The 26,908-nt window shown below is 32.7% G+C and overlaps 2 protein-coding genes across 2 annotated transcripts in view; one reads left to right on the plus strand and one right to left on the minus strand.

Moving 5' to 3' along the window:
* The window catches only part of LOC139527851 (uncharacterized), a gene marked incomplete in the record, with an annotated part of 32,675 nt that extends 16,891 nt beyond the window's left edge, over positions 1-15,784 (minus strand). Inside the window, 9 exon segments of the mRNA XM_071323529.1 lie at positions 472-636; positions 3,231-3,316; positions 5,317-5,398; positions 6,189-6,348; positions 6,867-7,048; positions 7,831-7,863; positions 9,686-9,748; positions 10,424-10,552; positions 15,654-15,784. Coding sequence (XP_071179630.1) covers positions 472-636; positions 3,231-3,316; positions 5,317-5,398; positions 6,189-6,348; positions 6,867-7,048; positions 7,831-7,863; positions 9,686-9,748; positions 10,424-10,542 — 890 coding nt within the window.
* A 10,684-nt stretch (positions 15,785-26,468) lies between these two features.
* The window catches only part of LOC139527854 (eukaryotic translation initiation factor 4H-like), a 34,399-nt gene continuing 33,959 nt past the window's right edge, over positions 26,469-26,908 (plus strand). Inside the window, exon 1 of the mRNA XM_071323531.1 lies at positions 26,469-26,591. Within this exon, the coding sequence (XP_071179632.1) occupies positions 26,542-26,591 (50 nt within the window). The 5' untranslated portion in view covers positions 26,469-26,541. The remainder of the gene's footprint in view (positions 26,592-26,908) is intronic.

Raw genomic sequence — 26,908 nt, forward strand, 5'->3', positions numbered from 1 at the left:
CAAAAACCATCTGAAAAGTGACATTTTTCGGCATATTAGGTAGATTTTTCATATTTGAGCTTGAATCGGGTCGTTTTTAATGACTAAATCTGTTAAAATCTTTCACATAAACTAATTAATTCAAATAAAATAGACACTTAAGTGTTTGAAAAGTGGTCAAAATCTTTCGTCGGATGAACCTGAAATTTTGAGGCCAAAATCGGTCCTTACCGGACCTACTCCTTTAAAAAAGATTAATTTGCACTTGAAATGAGACTTTTAATCAAATTTAATACAAGGTTAACACATTTCGTGCTTTGCTTCACTTGCAGACTTGATTGGTCACAAATATTATTTCATTTTTCTTGTTTTATCAAGAGAAATTGTTTTTCGTAAATGAATTTAGATTGGAAAACTCCTTTTGCTAGAATTTTTTTTTTTAAATTACATACACAGGTGTAAAATTAATTTCTGTATAATAATTCAAAATACCTGAGTTTTTCAGCATCTCGTCTGATGTCTACTTTAGATGTCATATCTCTCAGAGTAAAGGCTGACTCCTGTGTGTTAGTCACTAAAGCATTCAGTATCTGTGTCACACTAAACTCACTTAATAATTCTTCCACTGATTTCCATAATGTATCTTTCTTTGACTGACTGAAATATTTACAATGCAATAGTATAGAAGACAGTTATCCCCTGAAGATAAAACATAATTTTTGTAGTTAAAATACTGGCTACTGAAAATATCAACCAGATGCTCTGCAGGGTGCAGCTTTATACGACTGCAGAGGTTGAACCTTGAATGGTTGGGGCAAGTATTGACACAACATTCAAGCTGGATTCAGCTCTAAATTTGGATTGTGATTAAATAGTTGACACAGCATAGGTTTCTGACACAGAATGAATGTGGTCTAATGAACTTAAATTTTTTTTTTGCCTTTGAGCAATTCACTATGCTGTTGAATATTAATCCTCTCAAAAAAATGTTTGAAGAAATTTTCTTTTTATTTATGAAATCTGAGATGAGAAAAATTTACCCCCCCCCCCCCCCCCCATTTTTTTTTCACATCCCCCTTTCCCTTTTTCCAAAACTGATCTCAATTTAAATTTCTAATGGAGTTTGCAATAATAACTACTCATTTAAATACATCATAAAATATTAAAATGTAAAATAAAGTGCTTGTTATCACTAAATGGTACAGATTGTTTTAATTTATCAGTTGGTTGTAAAAGTGAATATACATTGTATATTGTATAAAACAATGATTTAAGTTGATTCAACTACTATTCTGGACAAAGAAAGATAACTCCAATTGAAAATATCTTGCTATTGCACAATATTGTGCAATTAGATATTTCTTGCTTTTGCACAATACTGTGCAATTGAAAATATTTGCTATTGCACAATACTGTGCAATTGAAGATTTCTTGCTATTGCGCAATATACTGTGCAATTGAAAATTTCTTGCTATTGCACAATACTGTGCAATTGAAGATTTCTTGCTATTGCTGAATACTGTGCAATTAAAAATTTCTTGCTATTGCACAATACTTAATGTAATAATTTTGGATCCTGATTTGAACCAACTTGAAAACTGGGCCCATAATCAAAAATCTAAGTACATGTTTAGATTCAGCATACCAAAAAAGCCCAAGAATTCAATTTTTGTTAAAATCAAATTTTTAAACTTAGTTTAATTTTGGACCCTTTGAACTTTAATGTAGACCAATTTGAAAACGGGACCAAAAATTAAGAATCTACATACACAGTTAGATTTGGCATATCAAAGAACCCCATTTATTCAATTTTTGATGAAATCAAACAAAGTTTAATTTTGGACCCCGATTTGGACCAACTTGAAAACTGGGCCAATAATAAAAAATCTAAGTACATTTTTAGATTCAACATATTAAAGAACCCCAAGGATTCAATTTTTGTTAAAATCAAACTAAGTTTAATTTTGGACCCTTTGGACCTTAATGTAGACCAATTTGAAAACGGGACCAAAAATTAAGAATCTACATACACAGTTAGATTCAGCATATCAAAGAACCCCAATTATTCAATTTTTGATGAAATCAAACAAAGTTCAATTTTGGACCCTTTGGGCCCCTTATTCCTAAACTGTTAGGACCAAAACTCCAAAAATCAAACCCAACCTTCCTTTTATGGTCATAAACCTTTTGTTTATAAATTTCATAGATTTTATAAATTTCATAGATTTCTATTTACTTATACTTAAGCATGTTAAGTTATGGTGCGAAAATCAAGAATAATGCTTATTTAGGCCCCTTTTTGGCCCCTAATTCCTAAACTGTTGGAACCTCAACTCCCAAAATCAATCCCAACCTTCCTTTTGTGGTCATAAACCTTGTGTTTAGATTTCACTGATTTCTATTTACTTATACTAAAGTTATTGTGCGAAAACCAAGAATAATGCTTATTTGGGCCCTTTTTTGGCCCCCAATTCCTAAACTGTTGGAACCAAAATTCCCATAATCAATCCCAACCTTCCTTTTGTGGTCATAAACCTTGTGTCAAAATTTCATAGATTTCTATTCACTTAAACTAAAGTTATAGTGCGAAAACCAAGAAAATGCTTATTTGGGCCCTTTTTGGCCCCTAATTCCAAAAATGTTGGGACCAAAACTCCCAAAATCAATCCCAACCTTCTTTTTGTGGTCGTAAACATTGTGTCAAAATTTCATCGATTTCTATTCACTATTCAGAGTGCGAAAACTAAAAGTATTCGGACGACGACGACGCAGCCAACGTGATAGCAATATACGACGAAAAATTAAAATTTTTGCGGTTGTATAAAAAGGTTAGCTTTAGCTAAAGTGTGAGTGGACTACTTGCATTTCCAATAGATTTACGAATATAACATGTTTAAACAGGGTTTATTTATTTAAAACATCCTCAGGTGTACACAACTGCTAAGTTTCGATATCCAAACAGTTCATTAAGAGTTGTGATTACAAGGCACATGGACAGACAGAAAGACCAATTTACAGGCTGGTTAACCATATTATTAACCCACAAAAACTCTTATTAATAATATTGGATTTTGTTTAAGGGTAAGGACAGAACAGACTATTGTTGAAGGATAATCTGTGACCTAAAGCTGCTAACATCTACTTCATTTGGTTTCTGATATACATGGATAATTGTCTCATTTGCAATCATACCAGATCTCATTTTCTATATTCTATATTTGATTTATCCTATAACATTTATTTCAACTTACAACACAGATTTATCTGTGCCAAACTCTCCTTGTAACATTTTCTGTAGAAAAGATCCAATAGCTTCACATGTCTCTCTAACTTGTTTCTGTAATACAGTGAGAAATGAAATATAATTAACAAAAAAATACAGTTCAAACTCCTGAAAATAATGACTTCAAAGTTTGGGAAATGAGGATGTGTTTTGAAATCCAAAAAAAGTATGTTTAGTAAGGAACGTTCATGATGTTACTCTTTCATTTTAATGAATAATTGATAAATATGCTTTAGTTTCGAAGTTTTGACATCTAGGATTTCGCATCAATTGACTTTTCAGCAAGTAAAACAAAATATGCTACATTGACTTGTTAAGTTGAAACTAGTTCTCAATAAATTGCTTCGCTGAGCACAGCTGGATACAACAGCAGAGGTCAAACTCTGAACCGTTGAGGCAAAAACACAATTGGACACAATATTAGCACTTGATACAGATTGTAATTAAATATTTGACACATAATAGGATTCTGACACAGAATAACTGTTGTCAAAGAACTTAGAATTGGTTAGGCTTAAATTAAATTATTGTTTGTTTGCCCTTTACCAACCGACCCTATCAATTCGTTCCGCCTGAAAATCTTTTATTTGCATTTACCAGCAAGATTTTATTTTATTTTATATTTTCGTTCCTACCAAAAATCTTATATTTGTATTTCCCGCTCAAAACTTTTTTTACCGGAATCCTCGGGTTTTATCTTTACGTATAAGGTCCAGTCCGTTTGGTATCACCTGAGCGTTTGACATGAACACTTCCATTTGAAGTTTCAAAGCATTTGTTTGAAATCGATGTTGAACGCTTTCTGAAATCATGATATGAAGTACGTTACTCTGTACCTTGGGTTCATTTACAAAAAAGTTTGTTTGATACAAAAGTATTAACGTGTGTACAAACTAATTTGTAAACGGATGTTGTATTCTATCTAGGGATGGCCTTTTGTGATCCGCATATCAGAATGATTATGTTAACGATGCCGCTAAATTATTTATATCTGACATGAACCAAAAGTGACAAAACCCTGTAAAGTGGAGAATATCTGGCAGTAAAATCGCCAAGTTTTCCATACAGATCATTCATAAATGTGATGCAAAATACGTGACAATTGAGTTTTAAGTCTTATAGCATTTTTATTGGGAAAAAAGGCACACACGAAATTTGTAACACTCTAGGGACTTTTTCTACTAGTAATATATGTCTGCCCGGACATTATCTTACCAGTACAAAGTTATCTCTTATATATTTTTTTTCAAAACTAATAGTCCCAGCGGAAAACTTATTTGCAAAAACAAAACGGACAAAAAAATGACATTATGCAGATTTTGTATCTATAAAATAAAATATTTTACCTACCTGCCTACCCATGACAAATAATATACCGAGCCAAGTTATTTTTTTGGGGAAAAAAATAAAATATTTTTACCTACCTACCTACCCTGTTTCAAAACATAGGGTCGGAAAAGGGCAAACAAACAATATTTTAATTTAGGCCTTATATGATTTGAATTTTTATTCATTTTTTTTGCTTTTATGCAATACACCATCATGACCATGCTGTTGTGAATAGCCCCCTCCCCCCCCTTTTTTCATTTTCAGCCCTACATGTTTTTTTATCATGGTCAGTTTTATTGTTGGATGAAGCTGGAGTGCCTAGAGAAAACCATTGATTTCAGCAGGAAATCAGGCAACCATAGTGAACCAAAATTACTATACCATAAGTTGTTAAAAATACTGTTTAGTAAGTTTACCAGAGTTTTTTTCAAAGTATTTTTTGGGACCTCATTGGTCTTTAGGTCCATGAATGACTAATCGTTCATGCATTACTGGTCCAGTCACTATTTTAGCAGTCTTTTTTAATAAAATTATGAATAATACAATATACACTAGTCATTTGGTATAATAACTGATGACATATTTCTGCATCAAACCATTTATTACTTGACATTGCCTCATGTCTGTCTGACCTTGAGAAAAACTGAGTTTATGACAAATCACAACATCAAGTGTATGCCGATAAATTATGATATAGAAATAATTCTTATAAATAAATAATTTACCCCCTGTCTAGTCTCAAGAGAAGAACTATAATGGTCATCATCTGTAGAACTTCTCTTCCTACTGTAATATTCTGATCCTTTCCTGTATCATAAAAAAAAATAGATTCATTACAAGCTGACAATATTAATGTTTACAAAAAAATTTGTGATAAATAAGGATAGGTTCAAATTATGTCTCATCATTTGACATGTCAGGCAAATTCCAGATAGGTGTCTTACCAATAGACCACTTTTTTAAAGAACGAGCTGCCCCAGTTGACCTGAGCTCATTTCGGGGGAAAACATGTTAGAGATCATAGTGACCTGAATATATTTGCTTTGAGGCATCAAATTTTCTCTAGAAAATGCATTAATTAGAGAATCTTACATGTCTGATAGAATTTATCATGAAACTTCAATTAAAAATCTAATTAATTATGTTGTTTTTAGGACCAGCTATTCTTATAGGCTGTCTGACATACTACTTTAGATTCTTTTATTTTTGAGGATTCCAATTTGTTTTTGAAGAAATATTGTATGTTTATGGATATTTGATTCCGTGGTTTTGCCAAAGTCTTCATGCATAAATCATGTGTGTGCAAAAGTATGCGATACACGCATGCAATTTACATGCGATTTACATATATTTCATATATCGTCATATATCGCATGATTTACGCATGATTCACACATGTATTGGCCTTCGTGAGTATATCATGTGTGGCACTTTTGCCTGTGTACATACAAGCCTATGGAAAATTTGAAATGTTGAAGATTTAAATTCTAGATAAAGAAATCCATGAAAATTGGTATCCAACTAATAATAATGAATCCCCAGTATATGAAAATTTCTGTGTGTGAATGAATATGATAAACCAGGCTTTCATACATACTTTGCCTTATTCATAAGTTTATCAGCCTGTATTGTTATTTTCTTGGTATATTCTTCATAATGTTTAGCTGTATCATTTGTTTGTAATGAGTAAGTCTGTACTAAAGCTCTCTGACGTCTCAAGACACTGATTTCATTACAAGATGTCTGGTATCTGGTCTCTGAAAAGATATTTATTGTGATAAAGAGCTTATACAAACAAAATATATCATTATTTAGTAACAGTGATCTTGACTGTTATCAAATTGACCCAAAAAATCAAAAGGCTTCTTCCCCTTCTCCGTATAAGTTTTATTCTTATCAGAGAAGGGAAACTAATCAAGCCAACATGATTGCTATAAATATCAACATTAAAGTTTCTAATCAATTGAATTCAATGACAATGTTCTCACTTAAAACTAATAGTGACACTCATATAAAGCTACCATTAAAACATGACGGTATATCTTATTTCAAGCTTTCAACTATCTTTTTAAATGTGTCTTTTACAAAAATATTCTTCATTTCATTTAATTTTTTCATGTTTTACCTAAAACTGATTTGTCTTATGAATGCATGGAATTTTGAATTCCTTTATATCCAAATAATGATTGTGTGACATATATCTATAATTTTAACAGTATATTTTTCTTCTTTTTTTTTTAAAGAATTTCCTTTATTTTTTTAGTCCTACACTTACCTGCATCAACTACTTCTTGTTCCAGTCTTTTGAAGTCATTTTCCAGATGGTTAATGTCAGTAAACAATGAAGTTACCTCCCCTGTTAACTTGTTTCTCTGTTCCAGAAGCTTCTCTTTTTCTTCATCAAATTTATTACCAGTTTTGTATTTGACTTTATATGACTTATCTGCATGTCTTTTTCTTCATATAATTAAGGAATATAATTTGTAATTCTATTTTTACTAGTCTATTTTAGAACTTTTAGAACAATTTGCAGATTTTAAGCATGTTTTGTTTACACTTGATAATTTTCAAAGTTTAATTATCTGTAGTCTGAAACCATTTAGGAACAAGCGCACAAATACAATTTTTTTCCTTGCCATGTGGTAATTTACTTTTATATTTTATAGTGCAACTTGTAACAGTTCTTTTATTGATCAATGGTAATGCTGGATTGATGTCTCAATGATGTTTCCCTAATATCTTCCTTTTTTCATATTTATGTAGAGTCCAAACTAGGTGTTTCGTGTAAATTTCTTTTCCATTTTCAGGATACATACTCAGCTATCAACTGTGCAAACACAAATCATTTTTGTTAATCGTATAAAATTATTGGTAGTAATTTTTCATAGTATATATATTAGTGACTCATTGGAAAATATATCTCTCAGTCTGTACAACCCTTTGATATCATATATGAAAGGGCTTCTGATTGGAGAGCAGTTTCTCATAATCACCATCATTTTCCGTTTTCAATGGCCACATGTGCGAAATGCAAACTGATATTTTCAGCTTGAACTGAATTGATATAAGTTAGATTTAGTATACATGGACACAATTCAAAATGCCATATCAACTTCAGCAAAAGTCAATCTATTAAATGCTTATTGGCAAACACATTTGCATTTAAAAATTTGAAACAACAAGCATTTTTAAAAGTCCTAATCATGCTAATAGCACTTGTACTGGTAAATAAAGGATACAATCCCAAATTTCCTTTAACTTTCTTTACTGTCCTGTAAATCAGAAATTAAGTCAATTAAATGTAATCATATCAAATTTATATGTAGTAAGGTAAATACTTTATAAATTTGTTGTGTCCTTATCTTTCTTCTGGATGTGACTTAATCAGAAATGCTGAAAATAAAATGTTTTACTGGTAAAACAAATGATGCGAATATAACGGCTTTGACATACATGGATGTTTTTCCCCCTTAAAATCATCAGAAGAAAGGTCCTTACCCATTACAAATCAATATTATATCAAATTAATTTTTTTCATAAAAACAGTAATTATTTCAGATTGAAAAAAAAATATAACTTTCTTGTCATAATATTCATGCTAATAACTAAATAATAAATATTGATTGATTTTAAAATTTTAAGTAACCTGTTTATCAAGGTCAAACAGTCCTACTTGGCAATCTCTAATGCACTTCTGGAAACATTCCCACTTCACCTTGAGTTTGTTGTGATTATTGCTAATTTCTTTTATTTGTCTTTGATTTTTATGTGTAATAATTTTTCTATCTGTAGCTCATGTACATGTATTTGTCTGCAACATGTTTTATACGTCGAAAAGAGTGAGAATGCGATGACATCATGAGCCAATCCAGCCAGAGAATATAAGCCTAAGATAAAGTCTGAGTTTACAAGTGTAGATATTATTAGCTTATTTATTGATTGTCATTGACCTTGTCATGCCTTATTGGATAAATTTTTCATCTTGATATCATATGATATTCTTCTTGACAAAGTTACTTTATAGAAGGAACCTGCTGTTCAGTGGTTGTAGTTTGTTGATGTAGTTCATAAGTGATTTTTGTTTCTTGATTTTTATATTCTGTAGAAACATTAATTTCTGTGGGGTCAAAATTTCATGGTTTTGTAATAATATAAGAGTCAGTGGGGATTTATTTCGGGGTTTCCATTAAATGGAAGTGATAGTATATGAAGGTTAAATTTTCGTGGGGGTTTGAATTTTCTTGGATATATTCTTTCCATGAAATAATTTGAATTGCTTTACTGGGCCCTTTATAGCTTGCTAATCAGTGTGAGCCAAGGCTCTATGTTGAAGGCTGTATTTTGACCTAAAATGGTTATTTTTTTACATATTGTGACTAAGACAGTCAGAGCTCAGACATAAATAAGTCTGAATCTGTTTTTGACTCATAGAGGTCTAAATTTGTAAGTTTAAGGGTTTGTTTCCCTTTAATGCATGACAAAATATGACTTTAACAAGTCAAATATTGTTCAGCAAGAAATAATTTACCTGAATCAAAAAGATGCAAACATCAACTCTTACAAGTCGACAAGTTATCAAAATGGGTTAACTTCAAGACCCACGCATATTTATAAACAGGTCATGCATCTAAATCAAATAATGACCACATTAAAAGGCAATGCTTTGTCTTCTAAAGAAAAATATGAATGAGAGTCAAAAAAATTGGAGATAATGTTAATCAACCTTACAACATGTACAATGCAACCACCAGGAAACACACTTAATGAGGTAAAACATATGTGTTTAGTAAGGATGTTCAATAAGTTAATTAAATATAGATAGCTCAAGTCCTTGTGAACTCTCAGACAGGTTTTTGCTGTCATAGGTGGTGTACTTTGGCCACCAAGTAAAATTAAGTTTTTTCACATCAACATAAATAGACCTAAACAAGTCTATCATTTTCTGACTTAGATAATTTCTAAAATTGAAAACACATATTTATAAGAAATACATGTTTTGACTTCTCAAAAACTTGTTTATGTCTGAGCTCTGACTGTTAGATGGAGAGATGTCTCATTGGCATTCATACCAAATCTTTTCACATCTATACATACTGTGCAGATCTAACTCTTGATAAAACAAACTTCCAAAAATCTGCTGTAGGACCTCGGAAAATTCTGAAAGAAATGAATAAATAAGTATTGATAATAATACCTGTTTAAAAATTGTCTAGATGTTTAATTTTGACATGTTAAAAAGAGCACTTTAATTGTTTTGCCAAATGATTTTAAAACTATTTACATGTATCAAAGACAAAAAGCTAAATATTTTTTCATGATATCCATTATACATGCCAGAATAATTTACCTCCTTAAGTTAAAGACCATCTCTAAATAGCATACACCTTTCATCAGTGTTTCACCCCTAGTTTTTGGCGTGGTTTGCGTTGCTCAGTCTTTATTTAATAAGTTTTCTATGTTGTGTTCAGTATACTGTCATGACTGTTGTTTGTCTTTTGGTCTTATACTTTTTTCAATACGAGCATGATGAGTTTGTATCTACATGTACCTTTAGCATGTTTAGTATCTTTTGTCTATCTTTTACAAGTCAAAGGTGTAACTTAAACAAATTATCAGAGAAAAATAACATGCATGTGTTATTACAGACACTTTCATGAGTTGTCAACTCTTTTTTCTTTAATCAGTAGTATGTTAACAGCATTAAAAAGCGAATTCCAATCCTATAAAAAAATATTGTTGTTGCATGGTATTTCCTGAGACACATTGTTTTCTCCTTTTTACTAGATGTAGAAATTGAAAGTGCTAAATAGCAAAATGTATACATTGTCTTACTGCTTGAACTGGCTGGCATTGGGTAAAGGTGTATTAACATGTCTACCCTGGGGGTGGAAGTGCATCTCCTGTAAAGCCCATGTATGTAATCTAGATGCTAAATCTTCATCAGATGCCATTGCTATCTTTCTGTAAAAAAATAAAAAAATTATGCAGGTGTTATTTAGAACTGTTCAAAAATAGTGTTTTCTCAGACCAGGTGAAACGATAACAAATGTAAGGCTTGCACTTTTTTTCATTTCTGTTCGGCTGTTGTTTGCGTAAAAATAAACTGACATCTTAATTACATTTGATACTGTCCACTTAGTTGTAAACAACCTTTAAATCACCTAAAGTTATGTAGAGACATGTATCTATTCATGTCGTGTTTCATGCCTATTGTCCATGTCAGTCAAGGATAATCCATATAATACTACTGTTACCTGAGACAGGGTATCTCAAAGTTTAAAATCAAATTACTTATTGGGTTCATTATTTGTTGTGCTTGCATTGAATTGGTTTTTTTTAGGATTGTATGTGAATTAATGATTTCTAGGTGTAATATATATGTCTCTGGCATTAACTTTTTGTCATTTCAGGTGTTTTAAAGAATCTATTCTTACAACATTTGTACAACATGTACAAAAAAAATGTACAATACTTTTAATACTTTTAGTTTTTTTAAGTTGTCTATATAGAGCTACTTTTGAATAATTGATTTCTACCAGGAATTTGCATACAAGACATACCAATAGATTTCCAGAAGTTATTATAAATTGCACTTTTATTGAATAAATACGACTTATCTTAAAAAATGTTTACTTTAATATTGTTTAAAGTTGAATAACACCACTTAAAACCAAGTTTCAGGACAAATCAGTTCTGGAAATCTCTGAATTCGGTAATAGTTATCGAATTCATTAACAGAATGTCAATAACATTAATGAATACGGTAACTTCAGACTTTATTTGGTTTTGACATTTATATAAAATGAATAAGAAAATGATTTTGGAACATTTGACCTTGGTTTTCATCAACCTGTAGCATGTGTAGATAGATTTTAATTTTACCAGGCAGAATTCTAGAAATTTGTCTCTACTGTGAAAGTCGACTTGGGTATATTTTTACCCCGTTATTGATAGGATTTCAAACTCCTGTGCCCAAAATTTGTAAGATCTGTAAGATTGTTGTGGGGCTCATACACTTTCAAAACTGATACAATCATCAATCTTTCATGATTTGGTGCAATATTTCACACAATTAAAAAGTTATATAGAAAACTATTTGTATCCTCACCAATCTCTTAACTGATACATGACTCCCAATGACGGTCTATACTAATTTTAAAATTTAAAGCTTCCACAGTTTTTGATGAAATAACTTCAACTGATAGGTTATTCCAATCATTATATACCATGTATACGTTGTCATCATGGTCATGGTTGCTAGAAATGTCTTAATCGAAAAGAAGTGTTACATCTAGGTTTTGCTAATTTCCAATTATGCCCACGGGTATTTGTACTGACCACAGAAAAAAATCTTTCATAAGATAAATCTTCTATTCCTTTTAATATTTCAAAAGCTTGTATCATATGCCCTCTTCGCCTTCTGTGAGTAAGAGAAGGTAGTTTAAGTACTTTTAATCTGTCTTCATAGCTTAAATGTTGTATATCAGGAATTAATTAAGTTGCTCTCATCTGCACTTTTTCTACAGCATTAATATCTTTCTTTAAATGTGGATACCATATTGTGTTTCCATATTTCATGTGCAGTCGTACCAATGCAACATATACATGGTATACATGGTATAGTCTTAAAAATGCATATTAATCTTTAAAGTTAAAAGTTCGGTTAATCAGCCCAAGTATACTATTGGCTTTATTTATTTTACTTGATATATATATATGTTGTGAATATTTAAGATCATTTTAAAAAATAATTCTAAGATCCTTTTCTTGTTCCATCTTTAGCTTTAACTTTAACTACTTAAACTACCTTCCCTAACTCACAGAAGGCATTTGTTTCGCATATTTTTGTCATATTTTCACAACTACATGTATATGATACAATCTAATAGTGAGAATTATTACCAAAACATTATTAGACCACAAAAAGACTTTTTATGGATATATGGTGTCATCGTATCAGGAGAAAAATTGAAATTAGAATTTAAACCATTCAGGTATCCTCATTTCCATTGTGAGGACAAGGAGAATAGCACGAAATGTTAGGTTGAAGTATATAAATTATAATTTGTACAAACTTACATCTTGTACACAGATTATTAAAAAATTGTGTGTCAAAAAACTTACATGACTTATAACTTGTACAAAAACCATGTACAAATTATAATTTGTACAAACTTACATCTTGTACACAACATATATATATACCTTTATCTTGATCTTCGGGTCGTTGTATAAGCCATAGGCTTCTACTGACCCCTCATCTTGGATTGTCGTATATGATCTCTCATCTCATTATAATATATTTATATAATATGAGCTGCGACGGATAGAAATCGACCTTATGCAAACGAAAATCAATACCTCTGTTAACCTATTTTGGGTTAAAATAATTTCTACGGAAAGTCTGTAAATGTTTCAAAAGTAGGTTTTCATAAGAAGACAACCCTTTTACAGGCCTCGACAATAACGCTTGTCCGATTGTCCGGTACCAGAGGTAAAAAAGGTCGGACAAGTAAAAGCTATTCCAAGCTTGTCCGATGGGACAAGTAGAATCATTCTGCAGAAAATAAATCTTAATCCAACTTTGATGAACAAAGTATAATTATTTTTAACAAAAAAACAAGAAAAGAAGATTTGTTTGACATCTTTCCTTTTTAAACTGAAACTAGAAACTTTTTATTTCTCAAGACCCCTCAGACTTGCAATCGATAATTTAAAACTGGTTGTTTGTCAAGTACTTTTAAGAGGTAAAAAGCACACTTTTCTCGGAAACCAGTCTTACCGATCCCATTCAACCATGCGCTTTTTAGATAAGGTAACTTTAAAAGACAGTTCGTCACCAGCTCGGAAATGATTCAGCTCCAAGTTTAATAGACAGTTTGGGCACCGTAGGCGACATTTTTCATAGACATGATTAATAGACAGTTTGGCAAGGCAGTAGACATTTCTGGACCAAGACAAATCAGAACCTCTTTTCCTACCTTATTTTGTTGCTTTATAATAATTAATACCAATGTCCATACCGTTTTAAATAAGAATGAGGAAATTATTTACCATAAAAATCATCAAATCATGTTTGATCTTTATGTAGAAAAAACAATACTTGCAATGCAGTGAGTGTGACCTATAGTTGTTAATTTCTGTGTCATTTGGTCTTTTGTCTCATTGACAATCATATTCTTTTTATTGATTGCATTTGAATAAACTTTTTTCAACTTTAAAAAAAAAATAGGATAAAAATCCAATTAGTGTACATTTAGAGGCCAATCAGATGCAAAGTATGATGAGACTTTAGCATTGATAAAAACTAGAACCTAAGTCCTGTGACACAACTAAATTCAGTTGTTCATGGCTCATACCTTTTAAAAGTATTTCAAAGGATATAAATCAAATGCTGTTCAATTTTTTTTAATTCATTTTGTTCCTTGAGTCAACTTGAAATGCAAAAAAGGTTATTATTAAGATTTTTTTTGGACAAGTTACAATTTCATTCGGACAAGTAAGTTTTGGTTTGTACTTGTCCTACTGGACAAGTAAAGTTGAAAAAAAAGTTATTGTAGAGGCCTGTTTGAAACGGACCAAAATGCAGCTTTTATATCTTAGTTATTCCAAAATCGATCAAAGCCTTAGCCCCACAGGACGCAATTACGACTGGACACAATTACGAACGATTTCCAATGTTTGCCCTCTGAGATCATATTTGTTTATATTTATCAAAAAATGTTTTATAAATAAAAACCCTATTAAAAATCCCTTGTTTTCATGATAATACAATTTATGTGCACTTGGTGAATGTTGATCACGATGACAAAATCATTCTGAAAATATTATAAGAACGGCAATCTGGCCTGCAAGTTATATAAAAAAAAAACATAAGGTAAGTGCATATTGTCTTCGTTTGTTAATATATAGAAAGAAAAATATCTCCTGATTCTGTTCATGTGCGTGATGCCTTTTATCTTGCCCAAATAACCCCACAATTGATGTTTTTTAGCATCTTGTGACCCTAGTTATGGTCAAAAGAAAATATGTTAATTTTATTGAAAAGTCCAGAAAACTCCGAAACAAATGTTGACCTATATAAAAAAAAATCATAGATGAATGATAAGTACACCACCAAAATGGATAAACTTGAATTTAGTGCTCCTTTAAAGGAGGAACTTAAACAAAAACAAAAAAAATCAGAAATCTTTCCTTTACACATAACCGCCATTTCGTCTGCAACCACTGCTGAAGTAATTGAAGTAAAAAACAAACTTGTGCATCTTATTTTCCTATGAAAATGTGTTTGAGATAAAGATTAATGTATGCTTTATCAATCTAGACTGTTGTCATTGATTTCTTCTGCAAGATATATCAATATAGTGCTGTTCGGAATTGCGTCCATATGTGGCTCTCTTGACCCGTAAAACGAGGTCACGCAAATCTTTCTAAAGTATCCTAACGTGAATAAAAATTTATGTGGGATATGATGCAAAATGGAAAGCCTTCATTCATCTTAAATTCTATGGTATAAACAATTCAAGAAAAGTAGTCTACATAAAAAAATATTAATCACAAGTTCAAAAATCGTTCGTAATTGTGTTCGGTGAGGCTAGATATGTATATGTGTACATGCACTTGCATAAGGTCGATTTCTATCCGACGCAGCTCATATATTAAACTTATCAAAAAATACTTATTTAGGTGTGCGCAGCTGAAACACTTAACACGAACATATGAATTTATATAGGTTCCAATTTTCGCCATTTAATGCAGACTTAAAATTATTCAGTCTTTGCCGTCACCGTTAAATCTGACAGGTTATTCCACTGATCCACTACTCTAATTGAAAAAGTATTTAGTCTATATGTGGTCTTACACTGTTTTTTAAATAGAGATTAATACATGGCCTTTTCCATATCAGCCTGGTTATCATCCTGAGACCCCCATATCAGCCCGAGACGGAGTCTAGTAGCTGCGGAACCGTTAACCAGGTGCCGATTTGACTAGAATTCCAGAATTAGAAGTAGGTGCATAAATTTATCAGACATAGAAATTATTAGAAATTATAAAAATTTACGGGTCCAGTTTCGTATCTTTGTTTAATTCGGACTTGACGGTTAATGATAAATCAAACTGCTGGTTCCATCTTTAATAAACTTTACCACTTTACAATATACCAGACATTATCAATCATAATTACCGTGTTCAGGAAAAAACTTGAAAATCTACCGCCAAAGAAGGGAGATAACCTCAAGAAACAGCTGTAGTATACAAAAACGTAACGGGTTAAGCTTTATAAAATTTTCCGGAATTGAAATACTCTCAACACATCACTTTTAAAGATCTTAAAACATACATTACAATACGTCTTCAAATTGGAGAAAGAATCTGGATTGATTCAAAGAATAGAGAGTATTGGAGAAAAAGTGCGGGAGTAAGGAATAAAAAATATAGCGTATCTTGATCTTGATCTTGATCTTGATAGGTTTACGGTGAAACATCCAAGGATATTAATACACCGCGCGTGCGTCAAGTAATTTACTTAAGTTGGACCCCCCTTACAATTTCACTAAAGGTTTTAGCTGGTTCTTCTGCTGTCTGAATTTTGGTGAAGATATCCGGTGGTAGTAGGTTCCAGTCTGTAATGGTATTTGGGATAAAACTGTATTTTAACGTGTCTGTTTTTGTTTGAAGTCGGAGGAAATGTTGACTGTGCATGTTCTTGGTTGTACGGGATGGTTTTTTCAGTTGGTCAGATGGTAAGTTTGCTTGACCATGTATATTCTTGCAGAAAAGAATTAATCTGTTTTGTGTACGACGGTCACAGACTTTCAGTGAGGGTAATTGTAGCTGATCTAAAATCGCTGTCATACTTCCTGGTTCGTAATCAGTGTAGTTTGATGTTATAAACCTAGCCGCTCTTTTCTGTACATTTTCCAGTTGGTCCTGGAGGAGATATAGTTGATGTGGGTCACAGGCAGTGCTTGCATATTCTAGGACAGGTCGTATCAGTCCTTTATAGGCCTGGAGTTTAACTTCAAGTGGACATGCGGATAGATGTCTTTTTAGTAAACCTAATGTCCTGTAAGATTTATTGCATATCTCCTCTATGTGCTTACCCCAGTGTAGATCATTCGTGATGTTAACTCCTAGATATTTTATTGATGTTAGAAATTGGAGTTCCGTATTTTTCAAGGTGTATTTAAATGATGTTGTTTTCTTCTTGCGACTCAATGTCATCATGTTGCATTTAACTGGTTGAAATCTCATTCCCCAATCTGTCGCCCAGTTACCTAGGGTATCAATATCCTTCTGTAGTTCAGCACAGTCATCTTCAGTATTAATTTCTCTGTAGCTTACACAGTCGTCTGCAAACAGCCTAATTTCTGATGTTACGTTATCTGCTATGTCGTTGATATGGACCAGAAATAGGATTGGACCAAGAACCGTTCCTTGAGGAACTCCTGATAGGACTGATGATGTTTCCGATTTAACTCCGTTTACTATCACACACTGAGATCTTTTAGATAGAAAAGCGTCAATCCAATTTAAGATGTTTTTGGGCACGCCATATTTGTGAAGTTTACTTTTTAAGAGCTCGTGCGGTACGGTGTCAAAAGCTTTTTCAAAATCCAAAATAAATATATCTGTTTGTTTCCTTTTATCAATAGCAGTTGCCCAGTCATGTATAACGTTGATAAGTTGGGTTTCACAGCTGTGTATTCTTCTAAATGCATGTTGTCGGCTATTTAGGATGTTGTGTTTTTCAAAGTGCTGCATTAGGTTTGAGCAAATGATGTGTTCTAGTAATTTACAAGTGATACATGTTAGGGAAACTGGTCGGTAATTGCTTGGGATGGTTCTGTCGTTCTTTTTGAATAGTGGGCATATATTAGCATTTTTCCATTCGTCTGGGATGGTTCCTCTGTTGATGGATTGCTGGAAAAAGTGAGCCATTACCTCTGATATGTTAGGTGCCAGTTCTTTAAGTACTCTTGGATGTATACCATCAGGGCCCATCGCTTTTGATGCATTAATATTTTTTAGTATTTTTTCTACACCCTTTGTTGTTACTATGATGTTTATCATTTTGTCTACAGGAGGAGTTTGGTATGGAACAGATTCATATTTTGTCTCTGTATATACACTTGTAAACTGAGTGTTCAATGCCTCAGCTTTTTGTTGGTCTGTATCGGCGGTCTTATTATCATGAGTCTTAAGTGGTGGTATTCCCTGTTTGTCTGCTTTCTGGTTGTTGATATATTTCCAAAAGGGTTTAGAGTCTTGTTTTATATCGCCTATTAAGTTGTTGACATAGTTGTTGTGGGCTAATTCAATTTCTTTGTTAATATTGCGTCTTAATTCTTGCCATTTTCGTTTTATTCTCATGCTGTTGTTTCTTTTATAGTTGGCATGTGTTCTGTTCTTTCGTTTTATCATGGTCTTGATGTTTTTATTTATCCATGGTATTGACTGTTTTCCTTTTAATATTTTAGTTGGTACATTTATTTTGGTGGTTCCTAGTATGAATTCATTTATCATGATCCAGTTTTCTTCCACATTTCTGTTATTTTGATGGCCGTTGAAGTATTTGTCTCTGGTAAAGTCCCTTGAGTCATCTCTCATCTGATTGTAATTTCCTTTCGAGTATTGGTAGGAGGTCCTTTCTGGTCTTATTTTTCTTGGTATTGTGCATCGCAGAGTACCCATGACAATGTCGTGGTCGCTCAACCGATCAGGTGAGTGGATGTCTGTGAACTGCCCTGGTAATGTTGTTATTAAAAGGTCTAGTGTATTACTTTCCCTGGTTGGAAATAGGATGAGTTGTTCAGAACTAGCTTCATTTAGTATGTCTATCAATGCTTGGCCGTCACTACCATTAAGGCATATGTGTTGGTATCTTTATTTAGCTTTGTCCGCCAATTTATTTTACGGTAGTTAAAATCACCCAAGATGTGAATGCATGGTTGTTTGTTTGCTTTTCCTAGTTTCTTGATTTTATCCATTTGGTCCTTAAGAAGTTGTATTTGATCCAAAGGGGCATCAGGTGGTATATACCAGCTTCCTATGTAATGCTGTTTTCCTTGCAATACTATTTTGCTCCAAATAGATTCTGATCCATTTTCGAGGATATTCACAGGTGCTGAGTCAAGGTGTGTTTTGACGAGTAACATTGTGCCTCCCCCATTGCCTGTTCTGTCGTTGCGGTATATATCATAGCCCAATGTGTCTGGAATTAATTCATTGGTTGCAATGCTGTTATTGATTTTGGTCTCTTGCAGTGCTACTATGTCTGGGTTTTCCGTTTGTAAATATTCTTGCAGTTCAAGTTTTTTTCCTCTTAAACCATTGATGTTGATGGAAACCATTGTGATCTTAGTTGGTATAAATGTGTCTACTACATGTGTGTGTCTCTTTGTTGTTTCTGAGTACATATCAAATATATTGTTGATTTCTATGCCTGATGAAGTACTTGAGTATGATGTTGATAAGTTTGTTTCATCGCATAATGGACAAATCCATGTACAATTTGTTGCTTGTATGTTTTTATATTCATCATTTGACACTATTGCACAGGAGTTATGAATCCATGTTTTACATCGGTCACATTAGATTGCTGGGTCACAGTTATGTATGTTGCCAGAGCAAATTCCGCATGGTGCAATGCAGTTTTGGCAGAACCATTGATCATGTGTGTTCTGTAATTTAGTGTACGTTGTGTTGTCAACCGATGTACAACGTGTATGTATCCATAAATCACATTCGTCACATTGTATTGCTTTGTCACTTTTGACTAATTTACGACATATTCCGCAGCCGTTTTGAACAGGGCCTGGGTTTTGTTCAATTCCTGATATTATCAGTAGAATGCGAATTAAGATGTGAGATGGTGGATTTTGTATGATAGCGATGTTCCAGTGTTTTTACTACCATGTTGTGTGGTGTTAAGGTAAAGATGTACATACCTTTGTATCTGCAGAACAGTTGCAAACACAGACCTTTTTGAAGAGTGATCTTGGAGAGACGATGTTCCTGTTTCTTCATCTATCCATTTTCCAAAAAGTAACAAAACCATAGCGATACCCATGATGTATTTGGGATTCATGTTGTATTTCAAGATGTACATAGTGAGACAACTCTCCACAAGAGACCGAATGACACAGAAATTAACAATTATAGGTCACCGTACGGTCTTCAACAATGAGCAAAGCACATACCGCATAGTTCATCATAAAAAGCCCGAAATGACTAAATTAATAAATGTAAAACAATTCAAACGAAAAAACTAACGTCCTAATTTATGTACAAAAAATGAACGAAAACTGACAAATATGTACATTTTTGTGACCTTGTGCAATGCCAAGGTAGCCGGGATTAGAGAAATATACTGGAGAAAATAAAGAATATAGAGAATGATTGGATGACAAAATATAAAGAATGGAGAATAATGGTCAATATAAATAGACTAAGAGAATAGAGAAAAACGGTATAAAAAGTTTAATAATAATAAAATGATATCAAAGTACCTCCATCCAGATATATATTTCGTCACCAGAAGCAGAGGCACATATATTATGTATCTGGCAAAAGTAATATTTCAGATAAATTAAAGTCAGATTTAAAATCATCGTTCCTTCAACGTATGTATATATACTTTAGGCTAGCAACCTCACCACGTAAAGAAATGAACCGCTACGGAAACCTCATCACAAGCATGATTTTATGTGCAAGTATATGCACGAAAAGGACTAAGTAGCAAGTAACTACTGTCGCTAAAGCTACATAATATATCGTTACTCCGATACGAATAATTTGAAGAAAAAAAACAGTGCATTTCTGACAAACTTATACCCCTACCAGGGCTTCAATCTATTAGTCCAAATAATTATGACGTCTGGCAAGGCTATTTTATTTTTTTTCTGGGACGCCTTCCTACGCGTCCCAGAAAAAAAATAAAATAGCCTTGCCAGATGTCATAATTATTTGGACTATCAATCTATATGATCTACTAGTATTCATAACCTGACCCTAACACTTGTCAAATATAAAACAAAGAAGCTGTGGTTTGATTGCCAATAAGACAACTCTCCACAAGAGACCAAATTGACACAGACATTAACAACTATAGGTCACCGCACGGCCTTCAACAATGAGCAAAGACCAAACCGCATAGTCGCGGCTATCAAAGAGCCCGAAATGACTAATGTAAAACAATTCAAACGAAAAAATTACGTCCTAATTTATGTACAAAAGATGAACGAAAAACAAATATGTATCACATAAACAAACGATAATTACTGAATTACATGTTCCTGACTTTGGACAGGCACATACATACAGAACGTTGCGGGGTTAAAAAATGGCTAACTTATATTTATATAAATATATATAAATGCATGCAGTATTTAAACTGCTCATTGAACTCCATGATATTTCGTGCATATGTGTCTTAATTATTTGCCTTGTATCTGCACATTCATTACCGATGAACGGAATTTTAAAACGTTTTTTATAATAATTAAGGACAACATCAAAAGATCGATGTAGGATATAAAACAAAACGAATTCACATAGTAAGAAGTGGTTTGAAACTGTCTGCAAGTTTTGTTATCCTACAACATTGAATTTTCAGTTTAAAGAAAAACATATTAAAGTTCTAGTCATCAAAGGTAATATTTTGTAATATGCTAGTAATATTTAGGCGAAACTTCAAAAAGATACAAGGCTTATAATGATAAAGTAAGGGAGCTACTATTTGATTTTTATTGGGGGGGGGTTAGGATGAAATTTGAAAAAAATAGGCAGGACAGGAGTTTTGAGTAAAAAAAAAGGCAGGATGAGACACTTGCAAAAAAAAAGTCAGGACGATAATTTAGGTAAAAAAAAGTCAGGATAAACTAAAAAAAAAAAGGCAGGACCGAACAGAGTGAAAAATAAAAAGGCAGGACAGAGATTACAGCTAAAAAAAAAATGCAGGACAAAATTTTTCATCCTAGCCCATGGTCATGGTAACCAAACCATTCTGTATGTATATATAAACATCTTGATGAATTTGATAAACTAAAACATATTCTAAACCCCATTCCTGAACTTGTTTGTCATATTGGAGTCTTCATTAAACAGTCCGCTTTAGAACTGAGGGGGTCAGACCCATGTCAGCTCATGATTGTGTTCTATACATAAATTTATAAAAGAACTTTTAAAATATGTTCTCTTATACCGTATTGTATTTCATTGTATTCCATTTAAAATGTATATGTGTTTGTTTGTATTGCTTGACCCTTATGGGTGTAATTTTGCAATATTAAAAGACTATTATATAAAAACGAACCAATAAAATAACAAAAACCATAATATATGCATTCAAATGATTTTTTTTTAAATGGTGGATCTCTGAGTCTCATTGGCAACCATATCACAACTGCTTTTTTTTTTTAAATTGAAGATAGAAATATAAAAAAGAAGATGTGGTATGATTGCTAATGAGACAACTGTCCACTAGAGACCAAAATGACACAGACATTAACAACTATAGGTCACCGTACGACTTTGAACAATGAGCAAAGCCCATACCGCATAGTCAGCTATAAAAGGCCCCGATATAACAATGTAAAACAATTCAAACGAGAAAATAAAAAAATGAACGAAAAACAAATATGTAACACATAAACAAACGACAACCACTGAATTATAGGCTCCTGACTTGGGACAGGCATATACATAAATAATGTGGCGGGGTTAAACATGTTAGCGAGATCCTAACCCTCCCCTAACCTGGGACAGTGATATAACAGTACAACATAAGAACGAACTATAAAAATCAGTTGAAAAAGGATTAACTCATCAGATGGACAAACATACAAGTGGAGGTGGCCGGGTACTTGTACATCCCGACAACAAAAAGACACTATGAACAGATCTGAGAGTACTCGGCGTCGCAGTTATCTGACAGCTAGTTCAAAGCCACTAACAACTAATAAAAAAAAAATCATGCATCTAAGACTTAACTATCAATCCGTACACATCCAACATCCAATGGATTTAGTGTAAAGACGTCATAAATAGAGAAAAAACATGACCTTGTGCAATGCTAGTTACAGGTATCGACAGCTAGATTGTAGATCCATGAATGTGTATATGTATATAACATACTAATAATATTTAGATTGCTTTTAATTTACTGATAACAAAATCAATATTTATACCAATAAAAACAATATTCAATGATCTTATTACAGTGTTGAATTGGTAACCTTTTAGAGTCAGTTTATTTAAAGGAGCTATAAGTTTACAAGAATCATTTCTAAATTTTCGGGCACGGTTAACAATTTTCCTGTAAAAATGAGGATGTGCTATCTCGTTTGAAATAAGTTTTCTACAGGTACAACGTACCAAACTTCTCTTGAACTGAATTTTAATGTGCGTATTGTTATGCGTTTACTTTTCTACATTGGTTAGAGGTATAGGGGGAGGGTTCAGATCTCACAAACATGTTTAACCCCGCCGCATTTTTGCGCCTGTCCCAAGTCAGGAGCCTCTGGCCTTTGTTAGTCTTGTATTATTTTAATTTTAGTTTCTTGTGTACAATTTGGAAATTAGTATGGCGTTCATTATCACTGGACTAGTATATAATTGTTCTTTCCTGTTACCAAAGTAAATCAATTTTAAAAACTTTATAATGGGAATAAGGGATAAGTTTAAGACACTATTTGTGGTTTACTAGTATATCCCGCAATAGTTTACCAAATGCCAATTATTGATTTTAGCATTTGCAATACAAAAGGAATTTAGAAATATACTAAAATATAGTCAGATATCTCGGTAACATGAAAGAATCTTGAGTAACGGGACAACGGTAACAGGACAGAGTTGGTAACAGAAAAGGATTTTTTTCACAAACAAATGCTTTATTTTCTAATTTAAGAAAAATACATCATTTCAGATTGGTCAGAGTAGTTCAGGGAAAGCTTGTTCGCGACCTAAAATTCTGAGTGGGTCAAGCGTTTAATCATAAAATCCATGCGAGAATATGCGAGATTTGAATGAAATGGGGGCAAAGTCATATATAGTACACATCAATATTCAATGTTCAATAGGCGTTTATTAGGACGCCTGCCGCTTTCCCGTTTACCTGTGAAGTCGTTGAGTGTCATCTGTTTTTTGGTTGTTTATGTTTATGTTTAATAAAGTAAAATAAAAAATATTGTGAAAATTCGCGACATATGTAGTGTTTGAAAATTACGGGAGAAAATTGGAATGATATTATACGATGTATTCAATAAAAATTAACCGTGGCTTCATAAATGTTATGTTTTCAATATTGTATAAATAATCTGATCGTTAAACCTTGGAACAGTAGACACGTTCCTTTGAAACTGTATTTGCAAGATGAAAAATCTGCCTCGGTAATGAAAAACTCTAAAATAATTTCCTTTCTGTTACTATCTACTATACTAGAATTGCACGATGTTCTCTGCTGTTATCAAAAGCAAATAACCTATTTTTTCATTCAACATGTTCAATATACTACATATGTTATTTTGAAATTTATTTAATATGGTGATGATAACTTATATTAAATGAAATGGTTGGCATATAGTAGATTAACTTTTTGATTCATCAGTGAAATTGTCTTGAACATCCTTCTTGTTACTGATTATGGCCGTTATGATGTTACTTTTTATCAGGTAACCATGGTAACATGACAGAACGTAACAGCCTGAGACAGGAATTACACAGTACCTTTTGTTCATTTACTCGAATTGTGTAGAAGTTTACTTCCATTTACATATCAATTTGATAAGATACTATAAAATTACATGTACTGTTTTTAAAAGTGCTGACAATGAACTGAATATTCTCAGAAGGTACACAAAAAGGCTGTAACCATGCTAACAGGAGAGAACAACAAAAATATTGTTCATCAAATTCTGATCTTTGGGGAGTTCAGATTTTCCAAACTGGCTGCTATTCACCTAAACATATGGAGTCAAACATTCAAAATATGATGTTCTTCACATTGCATTAATTACAAGAAATAAATGTTTGGTCTTTCAAACGTGTCCACAGGTGAAAAAACCCAGCGGTAACAGGAGTGGATTTTCTATAAAAATCTTGATTAATTTGCCACAAAGTCCTCTTTTTCTATCAGATGCAATGAAACAGTAAAAAATAATGCTTTGCATCAAGTTTCCCCTTGGAACATGTACTAAATGGCCTATCTCTTTTATTTATTATATCTTTAGTTTTGATACAATTGAGGTTTGAAAAATTCGTACAAAAATGGCTACAGAAGGGTACATAAACCTTAAGGCAGCAACCATTTGATTTTCTGGGGGGGGGGGGGGGGGGGGGGGCTATGTTTTTTTTGGAGAAAAAAAGTTTGTCTCCAGTTTTTGGAGAAAAAAATAATTTGTTTTTAATTCTGAGAAAAAAAAATTGTTTGTTTCACCCTCAGCTGCCACTATATGTAATGCTAAAATTGAAAGAAAAAAAATTGTTTTCGACTTGTCGTGAAAAAAATAGATTGTTTTTCGCCGCAGTTTTTGTCCAGAAAAAAAAAAAACCCATAGCCCCCCCCCCCCCCCCCCCCGAAAATCTAATGGTTGCTGCCTAATTAATAGTCGTTGAAGGTGTGATCTTTTATCCATATGAGGGACAGTAACTTTGTGATGTACCGTCCGAATCCCGCGACCAAGAAAGGCACAGCTGTTTTAGTAGTAGAAATTTTGGAAATGGAATGATTATATATTTAATTTAAATATTTTAGCGTCTCAGTATATATACTGCTGTCAAAGTATTTAAAGTGAGAAAATGAAATTTCAGGATACCACCTTAACTTAAATCGTCACCAGTTACTGAAAAAGATTGATTAACGCTGAAATAAATATTAATATATTAATATAACATTATGTGAAAAGTCAAACTGTTTATATTTTATAAAAAAAAAAAACTGCTTTCTTGTTTGTTAAGGGACTACTATTGTTTCTAGTTGTTTTAATTAATGGATTAAACAGGTACCATGCAGAGTTTAGTTAATGTTTTTTTTCCCGGGGAAGATCATTTTAATACTGATATCTGTATTAATGTGGTATATCACTTTTTTATGGTTAAAATCATCAAGGATTTGTAGTGAGGCCCCTCGTGGGGGGTCCTAGTAATCACATAATCACCATTTTTTTGCCAATATTATAATCACATAATCATTAAATATTTGCTTATCTTTAGTAATCAAATAATCATAAACTAAAAATACAGTCCTAGGTAATCAAATAATCATGAAATATTTGGCTTAATAATCAAATAATCATTAAAAAAAAAACGGACAAGTAATCACATAATCAAAAACCCCATGAGGGCCCTCTGTAGTATACAAATCTTTGAAATCCGATCAGATTTGGTTGACCAATACGGATGACGCCGGAACAACAGATGACCGATAGAATGACGAAATGACGGATTGGGGGTAAAACCCGACACCACTTTGCAGTACTGCCAACTTTTCATGAAGCAAATGCGTGAGATTTGGCCAAAAAGATCAAAGAGAAAAAAACGAATAGATCAAAAGAAAATGCCACAAACATGCATGAACATGCGTGAGTCTCGCGCGAAATGCGTTAGACTTGGCAGCCCTGTTGCCTTTGTGACGAGGCAATTGAAAATTCAAATCCTCTGAAATGTGATACGCACACAAACTAGTAACGAAAAAAAATACATTTTTATTTTTAATATTCTGTCATTTAAAGAGCTAATAGGAGGCGCGCTACAGTCTTGCTTTCAGTGATTCTCTAAATCATCAACCAAATTTTTCACTTATATGGGGTCCCGGTCCCCTGTCCCGCCCCTTAAACCGCGTGTGAAATTTTTAGTTGTTGATGGAACAGCAGACGACGTTGATGTTGTATGATGTGATCGCATCGCAAATCTATTCTTATTGACCGGAACATCCGGTTTTCTAAACCAATATGGCCGATTACGGTGAAGACAATAATTATCAATCTGGAGATAGATTCAGGTTCGATTGCAGTTGTTTATCACTCATTTTGCTTGAAATTCGATGTATACGTGTTCAGTCACTTGTCTTTTGTCATGCTATACTCAATTATAACCCATTTAAGCGAAAAACAGCCGCCATGCTGACTCAAACTACTATCAAAATCACCACACGTGCAAACATACAATAAAAAAAATCCGATGTTTTAGATTTTTTTTATACTTATAAATTTTCGTGTCCTCCATCTATTCATTATGATGTGTAGATCTGACGAATGTTTTTTCAATGTAATCATCAAAATGTTGATGGTTTTCTGTAACTAAAGAAGAAGAAGAATT

Source organism: Mytilus edulis, chromosome 6, assembly GCF_963676685.1.
Source record: "Mytilus edulis chromosome 6, xbMytEdul2.2, whole genome shotgun sequence".
Lineage (NCBI taxonomy): Eukaryota > Metazoa > Mollusca > Bivalvia > Mytilida > Mytilidae > Mytilus > Mytilus edulis.